The 19,651-nt window shown below is 47.0% G+C and overlaps 1 protein-coding gene across 22 annotated transcripts in view; it reads left to right on the top strand.

The window, feature by feature from the left end:
• Positions 1–19,651, top strand: part of CACNA1D (calcium voltage-gated channel subunit alpha1 D) — a 306,523-nt gene that overhangs the window by 182,625 nt on the left and 104,247 nt on the right. For all 22 annotated transcript variants that reach the window (XR_005784486.1, XR_005784485.1, XM_040454783.1 and 19 more), the window contains exon 9: positions 17,874–18,043. Coding sequence is in view for 20 of the 22 variants with exons in the window: in XM_040454783.1 (XP_040310717.1) it covers positions 17,874–18,043 (170 nt within the window). In the remaining 2 variants the exon portion in view is untranslated. The remainder of the gene's footprint in view (positions 1–17,873; positions 18,044–19,651) is intronic.

The following is a 19,651-nucleotide window of genomic DNA, read 5'->3' as shown; positions in this document are numbered from 1 at the left end:
AATATGTCCATTTTCCTCCAATTTTCTCTGTATTCAATGACATCTCATTCATAAAAATTAATAGTTTTCTTTTTAGAAACTGACAAGCTGATTCCAAAATTCACATATAATTGCAGATTACCAAATAATAACCAAAACAATCTTGACAAAGAACAAAGTTGAAGGACTTACACTGCCTGGTTTTAAGACTTACCAAAATGCAAAGTAAATATAGTGTCATTTTGGTATAAAGATAGATATGTAAAATAATTGAATGGAATAGAAAATCCAGAAATATATAGGGTCAATTGGTTTTTTACAAAGGTGCTAAATAATGCAGTGGAGAAAAGATGATTTTTTAAGTTAAAAAAAAAGACACCATGACCCTTAGGTCACACCAGACACACACAAACACTGACTTGAAATGGACCATAGATCTAATTAAACAGCTAAAAATATAAATTTTCAGATGATTTTTTGTCTTAAGAAACAAGAAATTGAGAGAGTTTCCACACACTGGGGGAAATATTTTCTCTCTGGATGGGTAGATAGATAGATAGATAGATAGATAATCTGAAAGAGCTGTAGCTAGAATATGCAAAGAACTCTTAACAGCTACAAATATAACCCAATTAAAGATTGGCAAAAGACTTGAACAAATACTTTGTAAAAGAATATACAAAAACAGCCAATGTGCATGTAAAGATTTCAATATCATCAGCCACCTGGGAAGTGCAAGCTAAACTGCAATGAAATACCACTACATATGTAGTAGAATAGCTAAAATAAAAAAGACAATACCAAGTGTTGGCAAGAGTATAGAGCATCGTATGTACTCATACATTGTTCATAGAAACATAAAATGGTACAACTACTTTGGAAAAGTTTGTCAGTTTCTCATAAAGTTAAAACAAAAACTTAACTGCATTGACCCAGCAGTCCCATCTGTACAGGTAAAGACCCAAAAGAAATGAAAACCTCTGCCCACAAAATGACTTGTCTGTGAACATTCTTAGAGCTTGGCTCCTAGGAGTTTCAAACTGGAAAAACCCAACTCAACAGGCAAATACACAAATTATGGTGTAATCAGAAATTGGCATACTATTCAGTGGGACAAAGGAGTGGAAATACTAATACGATGTTATTGATGAAGCTCAAAAACATTTTGCTGAGGGAAGAAAGCCAGATGCAAAAGAGAGCATATGGTGCGATTCTATTTATATGAAGTTCTAGAATAAGCAAAATTAATCCATAATACAGAAATTAGATCACTGGTTTTCTGGAGTAGGAGGAAGGATGGTTGGCTAGGAGTGGGAATGAGATAACTGGGTGGTGGTATACACGTTCTGTGTCTTGATTGGGGTGTTTGTACAGTAGGTGTTAATGTTAGCTAAACCACAAACTTAAAACACGTGGATTTTTATTCATAGCCTGTATTTTTATAAAATTGATTTAAAAATACCTTAGAGTAGAATTAAGAGATACTTTGTTTCTGAGGAAGATGCAGTAGCGAGCACCAGATTAACCCTCCTACGTGAAACAACAACAAAACTAAAAACAGAAAGTATGTGAACACTGGACATCAGGCAGCGAAGGACAGGGACTGATCCCTGAGAAACAGGAAGGAAAGTGAATGAGCACCATGACTGCCCCAGCTCACTGGCTTGAAAGAGTTTTGGGACCATGGCATGAGGAGGAGGGACCCAGGTGGAGCCCTGTGATTTCTCGCAGTTGAGAAGACAAAGCTAAGAGTCTGCAGAAACCACGGTGGCTGGAGTATGCAGGACAGAGAATTGGACAGGAGGACCTGCATAGAATGAGAACCCTGGAGATGAGCAGAAGGCCCCCCTCCACATGCAGCAGAGTTTACTTTTTAGTACCTGTCTGCGAGGAAACTACCTAAGACTAAAGGAAGAACACTGGATTGGATTACAAAGGATGATGTTCAGTGCTAACAGGGCCTGGAACACAGCCTGTTCCCACCAGCCAAACTGGAATAACTCATAATTCATGGGACATTGGGCAGAGTACTCAAAGGATTTGCCCAGTTAGTGAGGAGTAACTAGACCTAGATGGGGAAGGGCTCCAGACTAATCTAGCAAAACAGTAAAGCAAGACATGAAGGATCAGTGTGATCCAAGTAACTGTATCTCGGAACAAAGCACTAGAATATTTATAGGAATACAGAATATCTAACACCCAACAAGATAGAACTTACAATGGTTGGTGTTCAATCAAAGGTTACTAGGCATGCAAAGAAGCAGGAAAACATGACCCATAATAAGATTTAATCAATCAGTTGAAACCAACCCAGAACTCACACAGATGCTAGAATTAGCAAAAAGAACATTAAAAAGTCATTATAACTGTACTCCGTATGTTCAAAATGTTAAATAGAGACATGGAAGGTACAAAAATGTATAACATTAAAAAAAATCAAGATCCTAAGAATAAGTCTAATGAAAGATGTACAACACCTCTTCTACACAAAACTTTACTGAAGGAAATAAAAGAAGACCTCAATAAATGGAGGGATATATGATCATGGGTGGAAAAGCTCAAATTTATTAAGATGGCAAAAGACAGGTAGTATTAAGAGAAGTTTCTTTCCTTCATAAAGAGAAGAAAGGAAGAGAGGATCGGCCAGATATAAGTTTGGTTTGATGGTGGGAAGCTGGGAATATTCTTGTGTAATTTCTAGTTTCTCTGAAGCAGAAAGCAGGTTCAACTGCTGATGGTAAGGGGATAGCTGGTAGAGTTGGACGTTTGAAGAGCGTGGAGAAGACTCAAATGAGTCATTACGGGGAACTGAGAGAGAGTGATAGGTTGTGTTGAGGTCTTATGTGAAGCTGGTGATGAGGGACCTGCATTGATGTCAGCCTGTCCTACCCATCCCTTCTCCAGCTAGGGAAGAAAGAGGCATTCGAGCTCATCTAGAGAGAGTTTGCTATCTGTGTATAGTAAAGAGATGGTAGAAAGTTTAGGTTACTGTCAAGAACTTCACCGAATGGATCACTGATGGATCATGAAATCTAAGTTAGATTAGGAGGAAAGGAGAGACGTAACAGACGGGGAGAGAATGGAAAGGTCAATGGATTGGGCATTTCAGAGAGGTAAAAAAAAAAAAAAAGTGCCTATCATGGGAGCAAGGAAGTCAGCTGTTAGGAGAGGAGGTTATGGTCAGAAAGCAGAAAGCAGGAACTTATGGTGAAGTTAGGGATGATAAACATTTGAGGTGTGGCAGGGATTGGGTAGGTGAAGCAGCATGGAGGAGATGGCCTTTGGAGATTAATATGTCAAGGAATTGCAAAGCTAGGGGTTGGCAGGGTCAACCAAGGGCTACCGGAGTCCCCCAGGAGGATGGTAGAATGGAGAGGAAGGCTGGCAGCCAGGAGCCAAAGTCTTCAGGAGGTTGGCCAAAGACAACCCTAAGGAAGGGGAGAAGGCCACGTGCCCACTGGTACTGTCCCTGAAGAGATGGGATTTTTTGTGTAATTGACTTTTACAGCAGAATGAAGAAGTATTGGTCTAAATGTTAAGAGGAACAGAAAAGCAAGCAACTCCACCTTGAGGAGGGATCTGGAAGGATTGCAAGGGAAGCAAAACAGAAAGCTCAAGGGTGACCCAGGTTTCTATCTAAACAAGGAGGACAGTGTCCCTTTGAAAAGGTGGGGGGGCATAAGAGCAGGAATTCCAGAGGGCACAGGGAAGGCTTGAAGAGGGAGGGAAGGCCAAGTTAGTGGCAAGGATGTTCAGAGGAATGTGGGAACAACTGTGCACTGGGCGATAGGGATAGGGTGTTGGACATGTGCTTTCCTCTTTGGGCAGGCATTTGCTGGTCATCAGCAGAGGGAGCAGAGGCTTGGTGGTGAGGTCTCCTGATGGGGGAGGGTTCTCAGTCTGGGGCAATATCAGCCCTTGTGGTTTGGGCTCACCCAGCCTGAGGTGAGCGCCAGAAGCTTCGGTCTCTCCAGAGAGCAAACGGGGTGCTGGTCATTCCAGCAGTGTGGACAGTCCAGCTGAGGGTCGAGGACTCAGTGCTGCCCAGCTGCAGTGGCTCCTTGGCCAAGGAGATGACCAGTCACTGTGGTTACTGCTTCCCACAGGTCATCATAGTGGGCAGAGCACAGGCGCATGGACCTGGCTGTCATCCTGGTTACATGCTTCTTGCAGATGTGATGTTCACCAGTGGGCTTCTCTTCTCCATGTTGGGGTTTTCTCACTCCTGAATCTGGATGGCCCCATCCATCTGTCACTTCTCTTGCAGAGCTGTCCTAAGAGCCAAGGAGAGAAATGGATGGGAAGAGACCTGTAAACTGAACATACCTTCCCAAACACGAGGTGTGCTCAGCATCAGCCAGATTGCAGCCTCCTTGAAGGAGACTGTTTCTGTGTGCTTGAAAAGCCTTCTTATTTGCACTCCGGACGCCTACTTGCCGGCTCCTCTCTCCAGGGCGCCGTAGCTTTTCAGGACCCGAGTGGCACTTGAAGTGCTAACCTAATTTCTCTAAGTCTGATTATCAGAAGAGTCGGGTTTGGATTCAGGGATAAAATATTAATCTGTTCAGAACTAGATCATTCCCTTTAAATTCTGCTTTAAAATAAATCTTGGTCTAAGTTAAGTTCTCTGCTTGCACCTTTGGAGCCTCCAAGCGTTTGCAGATTTTTGGCTTCTAAGTCTGGGAGGCTTTTGCTGTATCTGAAGGAGTCTTAATTCAGTGGGTGATGGCACTGTGCCTTCCAGGAGGTGTGCTGTTCCCAGAGCCCCACCTGACCTTGAATCCTATGCCATTCCTGATGAGCCGGCTTACAGAGACATAACTGAGGAACTCCAGGGTCCAGCATGGAGGCCAACTGTATGCTTTTCCTGTCCCGCCATCAGTCATATGCATGTTAGCATCTGCTCTGTACCTAGCAGCGTGCCCTAGGCATATAATGGAGGGCTGGAACATCAGAGAGGGCTCTCCCAGGGAAGCCAGGCTCAAGGTGGTCATTTGTAAGGAAAGACATTGAAGGAAGGACATTTGTAAGGATATAAAGAAAGAAGGGCATGTTCCAGATCCCGGCAAGTGGCGAGGAGAGCAGGGCCTGGTGCACACATGTGTCCAGAGCCAGGGAGGCTGCCGGGGTGCTCTGTGCTGGCTCGCGTGCAGTGGGGCAGAAAATGGGTACGGAGCTGGGAAAGCCCAATGGGAGAGGTGAGGTTTTCTCTTTAACTGATGGGAGCTGTTGAGGTGTTTGAGAACAAGATGATGGAGTGGAGCCAGACCTGAAAGGCAAAGCTGGGGCCCTGCAAGGTGGCATGGAGTGAGGAGAGTCCTGGCTGGGGGGCTCTGACCGTGAGGTAGGTGTGAGGTGATGGGTGGGTGTGGTGGTGGAGATAAACAGGAAGGGCTTGATCAGAAGGCGGTTGCGGGGCCTCTGAGATGAGGAGGAGAGGTCTGTGGATTTGGTCATCAACTCTGGGGTATGGATTGTGGGAGAGGGTTTTTCTTTATTCCTTGTAATTGTTCACTGAGCCACTAAAACAGGTGCCAAGCACTGTGGCTAGGTGCTTTATATAGTTTATTTCTTTTTTTAATGTTTATTTATTCTGAGAGAGAGAGAGTGAGCATGAGCAGGGGAGGGGATAGAGAGAGGGAGAGAGAGAATCCCAAGCAGGCTCTGCACTGTTAGCACAGAGCCTGACACAGGGCTCAGACTCATGAACCATGAGATTATGACCTAAGCCGAAATCAAAAGCTGGACACTCAACTGACTGAGCCGCCCAGGCACCCGTATATAGTTAATTTCATTTAATCTTCTCTAGTACTTTAGTGACGTGCTCTTGCTTCAGGTTTACAGATGAAGAAAGCAGGGCTCAGAGAGGTCTTACCTTTCTGAAAGTCACACAGCTAGTAAGTAAGGAATTCCCGGTAAGCCAGGAATTAAGTCTCAAGCTTCTTGTCTCCAGAGCCCAAGCTGCTTTTCTCATCAGGTGGACCCTCTTTCTGTGCCAGGTGAGGGGGCACCGTGGGACCCTGTCTACCCAGGCTGGGTCTGTGCTGATATTTCCTGAGTGGCTGTATTCTTTACGTTCCATCAGCATCTTTCTCCCCCCCAAATTTATCACCCGAAGCAAAGTGGAAGAGTGGAAGACAGAGGCTTCAGAGACATTGGTTTCTTTTTCTTCTTAAAAGTGCTCGTGAACAAGTCTCATTGTAGCTCCAGTGGTCCTTTTGGATCCTTTACCGGGGATGGATCTCTCTGAATCCCCGAGTGTCCCTTGTAATATGCTGCTCATTCCCTGCTCTCAACTAAGTGTGATGGTCCACAGAGGGCGCCTCCCACCCAGGCTGCCCTCCAGCAAGGAACCCCTCCTGGGAGGGAGAGGCTCGCTCTCCTTTGTGTGCTGCTCACCAGCCGGTTTGCCTTGGAGGTGGCCATGGGTGGGATGGGGCCGAAATTCCCGCCGGCATCGCTTTGAGGACATCCCAACAGATGGGTTTGGTTCCAGCTTCTTCTCTGGGCCAGCGTTGCTTACCTGTGGTCAGACCCCACTGGCAGCAGGCGGGAACACAACGGCACTTCAGGCGGTAAAGCCAGGCCCGTAACACAGCAAACTGTGTTGGTGCCTAAGTAGGACATGCCCTGGGGTCGCTGCTACCTGCAAACGTGTTTATGTTTTAATGGTTCTGCCACCCTCCTGAGTCAGACTTCAGGAACACATTTTCCTTATTTTTCTTTAAAAACTGGAATCTGACAAGTCTAGCAAGAAGTTTCTCAAGTGACTTGTTAAGTGGCAGTATTTGAAGCCTGTCATGGAAGATAGGACGTCGGCTTGGCTCATCTGATTGGGAATGATGTATTTCATTCAGAGAAAGTGATAAGAGACGAGAGAACCCATGTTTTTGAAGAATGCCTCTTAAAACACGTTTTCTGCAAAACAGATTGAAACAAGAAATCTGTAACTTTCAGCATGCAACCTGCATGGGAAATTTTCTGCCGGAAGCACTAGAATGTCTTTGGTAGCCATGGAAACTAACTCTTCAAAGAGAAAGCAGTTCTTCTGTCCTCCAACAAGGAGATGCAGTGAAAAAAAGAAAGTGTATTTCATTCTAAGATGCCAGATACACTTTATTTCCCTGGAGGACTTTTTAAGACTTTACAGGACTCTGACTGTCTTCATTTCTATTTGTTTTTTAACGGGTACAATTTTAGGTGATAGAATGTTATGTGGGCATTTGTGATCAGATGCATCCATTGCAGAGCCCACAATCCATGTCTTTGACATGATGGTTATTAATGTAAGACCTGAGACTATAAAACTGTTTATTAAAATTTAGCCTCTTCATACTGAGCAGTGGCCAACGATTTTGACAAGGAATTGATATACAAGGATAAGAAAGACACGGCCCCTCCTTCACAGAGCTTATGGTCTAATGTGTAAAAGAAAATATTAAATAATAACTTCAGTGCTGTGAAATAAATTCTACACAAGTGAGTCTCTTATCCAGGAGACTCTAAGGACGTAAGAGAAATGTCCTTCCAGGCTGATCCAGCGAGTGGGTGAGCATCGGGAAGAGCAGTCAAGGTTAACATAGGGAACAGCACGCACACAGCTGTAAGATCTTTGTGCCTCGGAGGAAAGGAGTGAATTTCAGGATGGCTGGAGCACAGAGTTTAAGAAACAGAGTTTAGAGAGGGCCAGGAGAGAGAAAAAAACCAGACAGATCATGCATTAGTTCATTCCCTCCCTGTCCCTGTCCCTCGTTCAGTGCCATACGTACCCAGTCCCCGAGGTTTGGTATGTGTAGGTCTGCTCAGCTGCTCTTCACAGCAGATAACCTTGTCATTAAAAGCTAAGGGGAGGGGCGCCTGGGTGGCGCAGTCGGCTAAGCGTCTGACTTTAGCCAGGTCACGATCTCGCGGTCCGGGAGTTCGAGCCCCACGTCAGGCTCTGGGCTGATGGCTCAGAGCCTGGAGCCTGTTTCCGATTCTGTCTCCCTCTCTCTCTGCCCCTCCCCCGTTCTTGCTCTGTCTCTCTCTGTCCCAAAAAATAAATAAAAAACGTTGAAAAAAAATTAAAAAAAAAAAAAGCTAAGGGGAAAAAAAAGTTAGGAAACGCCTGCTTTGAAAATGGTTCATCTTCTCAAACAATGGACATTTTCTATTTAAAGCATTTTCGTAGACTTTTATGTCAATAAAAGCAGTCAAGGACATGAAAAGGGGAGCATTGGTTTGAGGAAAAATCTCTTAAGACACCCAAACCTTTGTGAACAGAAAAATTAGGAGGCACTGACACCCTTTACAGAGAGTCGCCGTGGGGATTATTTTCAGGAACGAGTTCCCAAAGAATGGTCATAATGTGGTTTGATGGAAAAGTAATTGTTAAAATACTTTCCTCCATGGGGCGCCTGGGTGGCGCAGTCAGTTAAGCGTCCGACTTCAGCCAGGTCACGATCTCGCGGTCTGTGAGTTCAAGCCCCGCGTCGGGCTCTGGGCTGATGGCTCAGAGCCTGGAGCCTGTTTCCGATTCTGTCTCCCTCTCTCTCTGCCCCTCCTCCGTTCTTGCTCTGTCTCTCTCTGTCCCAAAAATAAATAAATGTTGAAAAAAAAAAATTAAAAAAAAAAATACTTTCCTCCAACATATTCTCTGTGTAAACAAAATTCCTCCATTTTCTCTTGTCCCTCTTACCAGCCTGTGGGTCCCCCGCTTCTTGGAGGCCTATGCCTCACTTGCCATTGAAGGACACGGTTGCAGGTTACATTCCCCCCGCCCCGGCCTTGCCCTGTGTCCTCTGCAAAGGAGCAGGTCTTCAGGATGGCATCCCAAAGCCCACCTCTGGTATTCTGGCCACTCCTCTCATGCAAAGAGAGCCTCCTTGGGCTAATGCCAGGCCTTTTGTGGTTGAGGGAAACTGGAACAAAGCCAATGATTTTGATGAACTTTGAGCTGGAACCCCTGCCGCTCATTTAAATTTTTTTATGGTGGGGCTCCATAGCTTAGGGGTTAGAGCACTAGTCTTGTAAATTTTTTTATGGTGAAACACCACACATTGTTGATTCTTTTTTTTTTTTTTTTTTTTTAAAAAAAACCCAAATTCCCGAACAGAAACTGAGTTTACATGCTTTCCAAAGAATTAGATTTAAACATAAAAATATTTTTTGAACCAAACTACTTTTTCCTTCTGTTCCATTTCCTTTATGTCTATGTAGGGGAAATGATTTCGGTCTAAGGAAGACTGGCCTCCACTGACAAAAACTTGCTTGCTTCTTCAGCTCCCCCCTACTCTGCCTTTTTAAGAATGCTGCTTGTGCGTATGTGTGAATTTCCGAGTCCTCTCTTTTCACTGGAAATCTGAGTCCCAGTGGCTCTGTTGGCTTTGCTCACCGGAGGTTTTTACACTTGTTTGTGCTGGTTCTCTCTCTGTCTGTGCACAAATTTCAAAGCGTTTGTCTAAATTTTATTTGTGTTGGTCTGGTTAAACAAATAGCGTTACAACCCAAGAAAAAACCCTATCTCTAAATCAACATGATTTCCAGTGGCCCATTTATTTTATGGGGCATTTGAGAAATAACAAATTCCAGAACAAATTGTGCAGTGGCTGTCACGTGTGACCTGAGTTGCCATACGAATGCAATGGCTTGCTTCAGGCTAAGTGCTGTCTCTCCAGTGGTGTTGACCAAGCCAGGGCTCCCAGAGCACAGGTTGTCAGGGCCTGTAAATCCTGGCAATGTCAGGGTTTGGGAGCTCTCTGCAGTGTGGGGCATGTGCATAGGGACTCTTGGGGTGGGGGTGACTGGCTGGCAGATTGTCTCCCTGAGCAGAGAAGGACAACATGTGAGGGGAAGTGTACTATCATCTTTGCTAAGCCTGAGTTGGGGCTCTGGAGGAAAATCAGAATGCCGGGGGTAAGTGGTGCATTCTGTCTTGACCCACCCCTCCTGATCCTAACCAATGAATGTCCAGTCTACACAACTCCTATGCCAGGAGGCAGTGGGATCAGGATGCCTGTGGAAAGAGCACTTACTTTGGAGCCTGGTTATCCTGTTTACTGAGCGTATGATCCAGGGGCAGTAACGCTACCTTGTTGAACTGCAACTTTGGCTTCGGTGAGATGGGAGTGGTAATCCTTGTCCCACACCGAGGTAGTGAGGAGCCCATGGGACAGCATGTAAAGACACTTTAAAGACCCCAAATAGAAATCCAAATACACAAGAGGTTTGTTTCTGTTATTACTACAAAGGGGCCATGACCTGAACAGGCTGTCCTACAGGAAACTGAGGCAGCACCCCCAGCTGTGCGGGCTTAGATTGTTGGTTGACAGGTGGGACCCTGGGCCGGTGCAGTTACAGGTACAGGACCGTGGATTCGAGTCTCAGAGCCTTCTACCTGTTCTTTTCCTTCTCTTCCCCACCTGCAGGGCTTTGCTGGAGCCCCATGTGAGTGTCCCAGGGGGTGTGGCTGTACCATCCCTCTGCAGCCAGAACCCCACTCACCCCTTGCTCTGACTCCCTCAGCCCTCAGGCTTCTTGGTAATGATGCCAACAGACTTCTTGGCTGCCAGGACTAAGAGAGAGCACCAGGCTGCTGCCGTGGGAGGAGAGCAGAAAATGAGGAAGGGGTCACTTCTCAGCAGTGAGGGGTCCTGCTTTCCCTTTGAGCCACAGAGGAGGCCAGGAGGGTCTAGCCTCAGCCATGGTTGGACACAGTACGGGGCGGTGTGTTGCAAGTGCTGGCCTGGGTGAGAAGAGGGGATGTCGTGTGGGGTTGGGGAAACACAGCAGCAGGATCTGTACCACACCTGGGGACTCCAGCTTTCCTGCTTTGGTGCTGGTCCTCGACCAAAGTCTCCATCTCCATGCACCCCCTCCAGAAGTTGCTGCTTTCCATGCTGCACATTTCGTCTTTGGTGCACTTCGACTATTAGAGGTTTCTGCCTTATATTGCACTGAAATCACTCTTCTTCCACTTCGACCCACTCCCTGGAGCACACAGGGGGCCTGCTTCCTCTATTCCATGGCAGCCTTTTGGAGATCGAGGACCAGGAATGGGGCTCTTCTGTGGTGTCTCATCTCTATCTACCTTCCTGTTCATCTTTCCTCTGCCCCCTGCCCACCTGCCTCCCTGCCTTTGTTTCCTGAACGCATGGGCGTGGAATGTTCCCATGGCAGGAAGTGGGGGCATCACCTGGCCCTGGAGGAAGGTTCATGTTAGCAAAGAAGATGACACTGGGTGGGGCAGACCCAGGGGACCAGCATGAGGGAGGAGAGGTAAAGATGACCACGGTGTGGGGACGGCTGGGGGTTAGCAATGACAGCCCTCACAGGTGCTTTTCCAAATAGTCCATGAAAGTTGGGAATTTTATCAGAACATGTTACTTTTGATTCACATTGTTATTGCTGTCCAACCTACCCCATCACTCAGTATTTACTGATTACCTCTGGCCTCAGCACCATTTTCTTATTTTTATCTCATCTTTACATAGAACTCCTATAAAACAAAGCTGATAAGGACTCTTCTCCTATCAGATTTCTGTTGGTTCCCCATTGCTTTCAGGAAGGCAATCCTAATCCTCCCAAAATAGTTTGGGATTTAAGAGCCCCCCCCCCCCCACCCCGCCCAGACTGACCCAAAGCTGTTTCTTTGTCCTTATCCACTCATACTGCTACCCTCTTCTTTCTCTGCCTCCCATGTGGCCCACGTGGAGGTCCTTGGAAGGGCCGATTCAGGAGCTAGGTGGGCTTGTCTGACCAAGCTGAGCCTCTGTTTCCTCGGTGTCTTTGTAATGAGGGTAATAACAGCCCCGCCATCACCACTGACCATCTGCCATGAGGATGGGCTTAAGGCATTGGCCTGGGCTCTGTCAGGGTTGCCTCGCTGAGGAGGCCGGCTGGGATTGGACACACACACACCTCCATGTCTTGGTGTTCGCTGAGTAGAGTGCTCTGATGATTCAGAGGGCAGAACTCTTTGAATGGGTAGCCAGGTAAATCTGGGTCTTGATAGGTAAGCTGGAATTCAGAGATGGGAAAAGGCTTCTTAGGTGGATGGAGTTCTGTGGACAGAGGCTCAGAGGGTTAAGGAATTGAGAAGAGTGTAGGCAAAATACAGAGGTATGTTTATAAGGTGGGGAAATGGAGCTGAAATAGTCTATGGGAAAAGGCTGAAAGGTGCCAAGTGCCAGGCTAAGGCACCTGACCTTGGAATGTTGAGGGCAGTGCTGAGGAACCCTGAGGCTTCCTGAGCAGGACACCATCAGGATGAAGCCAGGGTCTGCAGTGGTATCCTGAAGTCAAGGGGAAGGTGAACCCCCATGAAACGCTCTGGCTACAACTCGTTCCAGCTGCCTTGGTCGGTGAGGTGTGTGTAGACTGGCCAGCATAAGATGCTTGGTGGTCGTGATGTCCAGCTGGCAGGGAGATTCCTCACCGAGAAATTGCTCCTTACGAAGGACATAGACCTGGAGGGAAGATTCTCCAGCAGCATGGAGACAGAAATTCCACCCCATGAGGCCTGTAAATGGGAAGGGAAAATGGCAGGCTGATGCTGAAAGCTGCTGCAGGTGGTACGTCTGGGCGTGGACACACTCATTTCATGCTTCTGGGAGATTCCAGGAATCATGGGCTTTCTATCCTGATGCATTCTGGCCTCTTCAGGAGTAGGGCTCATTTCATATGCTTTGTACCTGCGTGACTACTGGAAGGGGGACATCATGAAAGAGACAGAGATGCGGAATGGAAAACATAAGAAATGTACAACATTGTCCATTCCCGAAGGATCCTACAATCTAGCTGGTGAGCGAAAATGAAAATATAACATAAATTTGCATTTGGTTACTATGGTTACATTTTTCCAAACACTTGAAAATTTTTTCTCTTTGGAAATAATTTCAAACTACAGAAAAGTTACAAGAATAACATAGTGAACAGTCCATGTACCCTTCACTTGATGCTTATTAATATTGTATCTCATTTGCTTTTGCCTTTTTTTTTTGCACTTTGAAGAAAAATTTGAGCATAGTTGACATACAATGTTACGTTAGTTTCAAGTGTACAGCGTAGTGATTTGACAAGTTTATACATTATGCTGTACTCGCCCCAAGTGTAGCTGCCATCTGTCACCATACATGCCAGTACGGTATCATTGACTATATTCCCTGTGCTGTACCTTATATTTCCGCAACGTATTCATTCCATAACTAGAAGCCTGTATCTCCCGCTGCCCTTCACCCATGTTGCCCATCCCCCTTTGTCCTCTCCTCTGGCAACCATCTTGTTTTTTCATTTATCTGTCTATAAGACGTGTGGACTGATTTTTTTTTTCTTAAAATATAATACTTTATTCCTATTTCATCATTTTCTATCCTAGATTTAGCCAGTGAGAGATACTTCTCTGGCTCCTGTGCCCTTAATCGTGTTTTTGTTTTGCTTTTAATTAAAAAAAATTTTTTTTTAGCATGTCCTTATTTGTTTCATCCTGTACCTACTCTACCCTAGCCCTGGAATCAGCCATTTTACCAAGACTCTTGGTTTCTTTTTTTTTTTTTTTTAATTTTTTTAACGTTTATTTATTTTTGAGAAACAGAGAGAGACAGAGAATGAGCAAGGGAGGAACAGAGAGAGAGGGGGAGACACAGAATCTGAAGCAGGCTCCAGGCTCTGAGCTGTCAGCACAGAGCCCGACGCAGGGCTCGAACCCACGAACCATGAGATCATGGCCTGAGCCGAAGTCAGTTGCTTAACCTACTGAGCCACCCAGGCGCCCCGACTCTTGGTTTCTTTTAATAGACATGTATTAGAAACCCAAGTCTGGGGGCCATGTGTGCTCATAACAACTGGACTGCCTTTGTTTCCATAGTCTTTCAACAGAGCTGGGAAACATATGCATTTACATGCACATACACATACTTACATTCATACATATACATCTTGTAGAAACCACGAATTCACATCAACACCTCTAATTCCAGTCCATCCCCAGAGGGTTCTTTCTAGTCTTCCTTTCTTCCATGTTTCTGTGTCCCTCCTTCCACAGTGAGGACCCTGGCTCCCAGGAACACGGACACGTTTACTCAGTTGTTAAGTCCTGTAATAAATCCGAAATGATTCCAGCATTGTTTTGTCCATAGCACTACAAAACACAAAACTCCTGCAAAGAGTTTAGCATTTACTTGTGGTTCTCCCCTCACTCAATCCTGCCCAAGGCTGAGAGCATACAGTCAAGGGATCCTAAGCTACCCGAGCTAGTTTTGTCTTTCTCTTCTTTATCGTTGTGGTATTTGTTTGAAATGCAACCAGATTCATTTGTCTCAATTCACTTCCACTTTAGGGTTATTTCCCCACCACCCCATCCTTTTTGATTTAATTGAAAAATTGTGATGTGTAGAATATTAATGTGGTTCCAAAAGTGAAAACTATAGAGAAAAGTATACTTAACAGTATCCCTCCTGCTTTGTCCCCTCCCTTCTATTTGTCCCCATTCTGCAGTTCCTGCTTTATCCTTTGGATACACCCTGAGGTAATATGCATGTTCCTTATTTCCCCCTTTTTCATACATAAAGGGTAGAATACCAGGTGCCTTTTTGTTGAAGCCTTTCTTATATCTTTTTTTTCCTTTCGATCGAATGCACCATAAATAGAATTCTGATTTGGAACAAGTAGGCTTCTGTCACATGTTGAGCTGTTAGACTTCTAGGCACTTGTAAAAAGTCCGATGGTTTGGGGGCACCAGGGTGACTTAGACAGTTAAGCGTCCAACTTTGGCTCAGGTCATGATCTCACAGTTCATTTCGTGACTTTGAGCCCCCCGTCAGGCTCTGCACTGACCGCTCAAAGCCTGGAGCCTGCTTTGGATTCTGTCTCTGTCTCTGTCTCTGTCTCTCTCTTTCTCAAAAATAGTAAACATTAAAAAAAAAGTCAGATTGTTTCTACCAATAACTTTGTTAAATCAACTTTTGTAGTAGTGATTATTACTTAGTCCCTTAGTAATGGCTTCTAAAATGATGAATTCTCATGCAAAATGGAAAACTTTTTTTCTTCATCTACTGAGGCTGATACAAAATTCGGTGGACTTGGGTGGGAATTTTCTAGCATGGAAGGATTGTTGAGATGGGAATGGGTTATTTTCAACTGAGCAGAGAGGGGTACAGGATTGATGAGGTACTGGCTGGCCCATTGGGGTCACTCTGAGCCTAGGATTTCATGCGTCGTTCTCTGCTTCTCTGGGATCATGTAGTTTAGAGCCCACTCAGAGATGTTTGCAGTTTTCCTCCCTTTGGTATTTGAGAAAGCTCCTCTGATTGCCTTTTTAACGCCCAGATTCAGCAGCTAAATATTATATCTTTGAACTTCACATTTGCCCAATGCTTTGTGATTTCCACAGTATTGTCTTAATCTCCGTGAAACAGTAGAACAAGTATTGTGTTTATATTGCAGCTGAGAAAACCCAAGCTCCGAAGAGACAAGTGATAGAGCTGGGACTAGAACCCAGGTCTTCAGACTGAGAGCCCAGTGTGGTCTAGGTCCATCACAAAGACCCCTCCTCCCACTCCTCTTCCTTCAGCCTGTCTCAGAGGCCACAGGAGGAGATTTATGCTTGCAAATCTCAGTTCTGTCCAAATCAGCAAATGTTACATGTCCGTTGAGTATTAGACCATTCAGAACTGTCTAAAAGCAGTTCAGAGGGTTTACATCAACAACTTTATTACCTGAACTTGTGTAATAGCGACTATTACTTAAAATAAATGGGCCATAAGCCTGGCAATGGTTTTTATTCTCAGAAATTTTACTCATAGTAGGATTTTATCTATGCATGTGTTTCTGTGTCTCAACAACCAAGAATGTACAACAGCGATAGAGCTTGTTAGAGAGTTATTTTTTTTGTATTTCTAATGCAAAAAAACACTTCATAAAATACGATATTAAAGCAAAATCCTCTTTTATAAAGCCCTTAAATTTTTCTGGTAACTCTTTTGCTATCTTTGTAATCTTTTTCAAGAACTCAGATAGGATATGACTCTAGGAATAAGAATACCCTGTTTGTATTATAACCGTGTAAATTTCACACTTCAAGTTCAGAATCAAAACACAAAGATTTGTGCGTGCTTTTGGCAGACTATACAAATGAGGCCCACCCGGTTGTTCTTTACAATGTATTTAAGAAAAGGAACATGTTGACGTGTAAGCCTCCAGGGCCCCCACTTCATTCTCCAGGGATGGACATTATGGATTGGGTATGACTTCTTCAAAATTCATATTGACTTGGTGAACCTCCCCAAAACTGAGTTATGCATGTCTTGTGTCTCAGGAGGCCTGGGAGGCCTAGAAGCCCCAAATCGTTCTGAGGGTCTGGTTTGCATGAACAGCAAGACGCCGCCTGTGATGGCCCTTCCTACGTGAGACAGGAAGGGATTCTCCCTTGCAGGAAAGGCCCCTGGGTGGAGTGCAGAAAGCATCTGAGTCTTAATCAGCTTTGGCTCACCTTGCAAACCCTCTGAGATCAGCTCCCCTGCGGGATGGGCCCAGCATGTCCCATAGCCCTGCCCTCTCCTCATTTGTTAGAGGGGGAAGGTGGGGATGGATCAGCCGTGACAGAGCCAAGGACAGGTTCTGGGGCATTCGGGAGGTGAGTGACTGGGGAGCAATGAGGGTCATCCTTTTTTACTAGGCAGAGGGTAGCGCCTTGGTAAGGACTCCAGTTTTTAACTTGAAGCATCTGTGTCGCTGAGCGTTCAAGTACCTGTTAGTCCCTTTTATAGCCCAGGGTGGAGGGCAAGAGGGAAGAGAGACAAGAGGGGTTGGCTTTATGAAGGCAGGTCATTTCCCCCTTTGTCGGTTGTCTGGGTTGGGGTGAAGAGGTCCCTGACAGGGAGACGTGGGGGCTTCGGGCTGGCAGGACGGCAGACGGAAGGCGGAGGTAACCTCCATCAGAATCCAGGGCCGTGTGCGCAGAAGCTGTGCTGAATCTCATCCGCTTTTTTAGCAGCTTTTTAATCGTGCTTACGAAATCCGTAATTCGTGTAACTTGGCTCCTGTAAGCATTCGCGGTTGGAAATGCAGATGGTTCCTTGTACATGAAAATTGGGTAATCATCCACCTGACTCCCAGGCTTGCCTGAACACATGTGGGATTCTATGTGTATGTGTGGATGTAGGACTGCAGACGCGAAAGGTGGAGTAAACAACGAGCAGTTGGGAACATTTACATGTCTGCCAAAGCCTTTCCAGGGCAGGTGTTCCCATAAATGGGCAACAAATTGTACTGCCTCTTCATCTCCTGCAGGGAAGACTTTTGGGGAAAGATCATGGCAAGAAGTGAGGGTTATGAACAACAATAGCATTTCACCAGTGCTCTGTTTCCTGCGTGGGAAGGGAGAACCGGGCCATGAGGGTGAGCCCCCTCCTGGCTCTTAGTTTGGACACAAGGGTCAGGAATGCTACCTTTGGCTGAAAATACTGAAGAAATCCTAAACTTGGTGCGTACCCTCTTTGACCACAGCTTAGCCCTCCCGGGTCCCTTCTCTTTGAAGTGTGATGCCAGCTTCCACTGGCATCTGGGGACATTCTGGGGGAGGTGGGGGACCTCTGAGTTCAAGCTAATGGCGGGGGGTGTCAGGAGACCCGCCATGACAGCACACGGTGATTTTGGCCTGGGCTCCTTGGGATTGTTCATTTTCTGAGACAGCGCATGTGTGTTGATGTGGTCTCTGCAGCTCTGACACCCACAGTCTTGCTTAGGAAGACACCGTCCTGTGTCCTGTCCACATGTGTGGCCTCTGTTGCTGTGCTTGTGTGGCTGTTACTCAGTGCTGTGTGTCCTGCCACAAGACTGTTGTGCAGCAGGACAGATGGCTCACGGTGCAGGTCCCTAGGGACGTCCTGACATGTGCTTGTTCTCTCCGCCTCCCTCAGAGAATTCTCAAAGGAAAGAGAGAAGGCTAAAGCCCGGGGAGATTTCCAGAAGCTCCGGGAGAAGCAGCAGCTAGAGGAGGATCTAAAGGGCTACTTGGATTGGATCACCCAAGCAGAGGACATCGATCCTGAGAACGAGGAAGAAGGAGGAGAGGAAAGCAAACGCAACAGTATGTAGCACCTTCCTACTCCTGACCAGAGAGAGCTTGTATGTGACTCACACCCCCGCCAGGCAGAGAGACGTCTCTCCCCCTGGCCCGGCCTGCGGTCACGTACCCTGTCGGCTGCCCATCAGAGAGGACAGTGTGCTTGTACCACCTCTAAGATTCTGCCGGAGGCTCGGGTTTTAGAGTTGTACCTGGTCACATGGTTTTAAGGCAGAGGAGGGTCAGCCACACTCACCCACGGGGAATTCGGGAAGCCCCTTCTGTGTGGGCAGCAGCCGTGGGAAGACACACGTTGACCCTGCAGCACAGGACACAAAGCCACGGCTCCTTCCTTCCCTTCAGAGGGAGCTGTGTTACTGGACAAGAACTTGAAGAGCAGGGTCCCTCTCCAGCCTCGTGTGGCCTGAAGTGGTCCCCACCTGAGCTCTACATGGGGGTGGGGTGGGGTGGGGGGGCGCAGATGCTTAGCCCATCAGGGGCTGGGAAGAAAGCAGCTGACCCATCTGGGCAGCGTTAGGCGGCGTAGGAGTCAGCATAGCCACTTGGAGCCCACTCGCCTGGTCGTCCACCCTGGTACCAGGCACCGTGGGCACTTTCTGCAGCAGGAAGGCCCGACGCCCAGCAAAGCCTGGCGTTAATTGCCATTGTCACCCAAGGTGTGTCTTTCACCACCTGCTTTCCTCACGGATGTGCCCTTACGCTTCCTGGGCCATCTGTGCCTCAGGTAAAAGCAGAGGTTGACATTCAGCAGTGGATTTGACTGAGACGCTTGGACTTTGAAGTCTAGAATAGTTGATGGTAAAGACCAAGAACATGTCTCAAAGGTGTGCGTCCTGAGCGAGCCCCCTTGGGCAGGGGCCCTGAGACGGCGTGCAGTCACGCCTTCACTCAGCAAGGCGGGTGCTGGGTGTGCGGTCATCAGCAGTTTCCTTCTTCTGGGGGAGGGTAGGCCTGTGCTCACCAAGTTGCGGCACCAGGGGACAGAGGTGCGGATGGCGAGGGGTGGCAAGCTGGGTGCGGGGTGCCAAGGGGGACGATGGCTGGCTGCAGGGCTCCAGCACGGAGCTGTGAGGCATTGGCCCTGAGCCTGGAAGGATGGACGGGTCTGAGGTGTGCCAGTGTCAGGAGAGACATCCTGAGCCACGGCAGAGGTATGAGGAGGACACTGAGGTTGTTTGTTCCTTTGGCCGGAGCACAGAGGGTAGGCAGGGGGAGGCTGGGTGAGGGAGGGCTTGTGCTGCCTCTGTGCATATGGAGGCTAAGTGGCCCACGGCTGACTGAGGTGGCCTTCGGCTGCTTCCAGCTGGGGACTCTGGGTCCGTGCTTCCGTGGGGAGTGAGGCCTTCCTGCTGTCACAGTTGCAGATGATTGACTTAGTCCTGTGTGCTCCTGGGGTGCCGGCGGGGTGCAGGCCGCTCCTCTCCCCTCCTTGCTGCTTCCCAGCGTCATTGGTGCTGCTCCCTCGAGGAGAAGGCTAGGGACTCAGCGGCTGAGCATCAGGAGGCTGCCGGAGGATTTCTAGAGCTGACTTTGTGTGCTGACTCTGAGAGGGGAGTTCACAAGGGGACTTTCGTCCCAGTTCCGAACTTGGTGCTGTCCTTTAGGTGACCG

Source organism: Herpailurus yagouaroundi, unplaced genomic scaffold, assembly GCF_014898765.1.
Source record: "Herpailurus yagouaroundi ecotype Mexico unplaced genomic scaffold, PumYag 213, whole genome shotgun sequence".
NCBI lineage: Eukaryota > Metazoa > Chordata > Mammalia > Carnivora > Felidae > Herpailurus > Herpailurus yagouaroundi.
The sequence above is the reverse complement of the archived record's forward strand: the minus strand, read 5'-3'. Positions and strand labels throughout refer to the sequence as shown.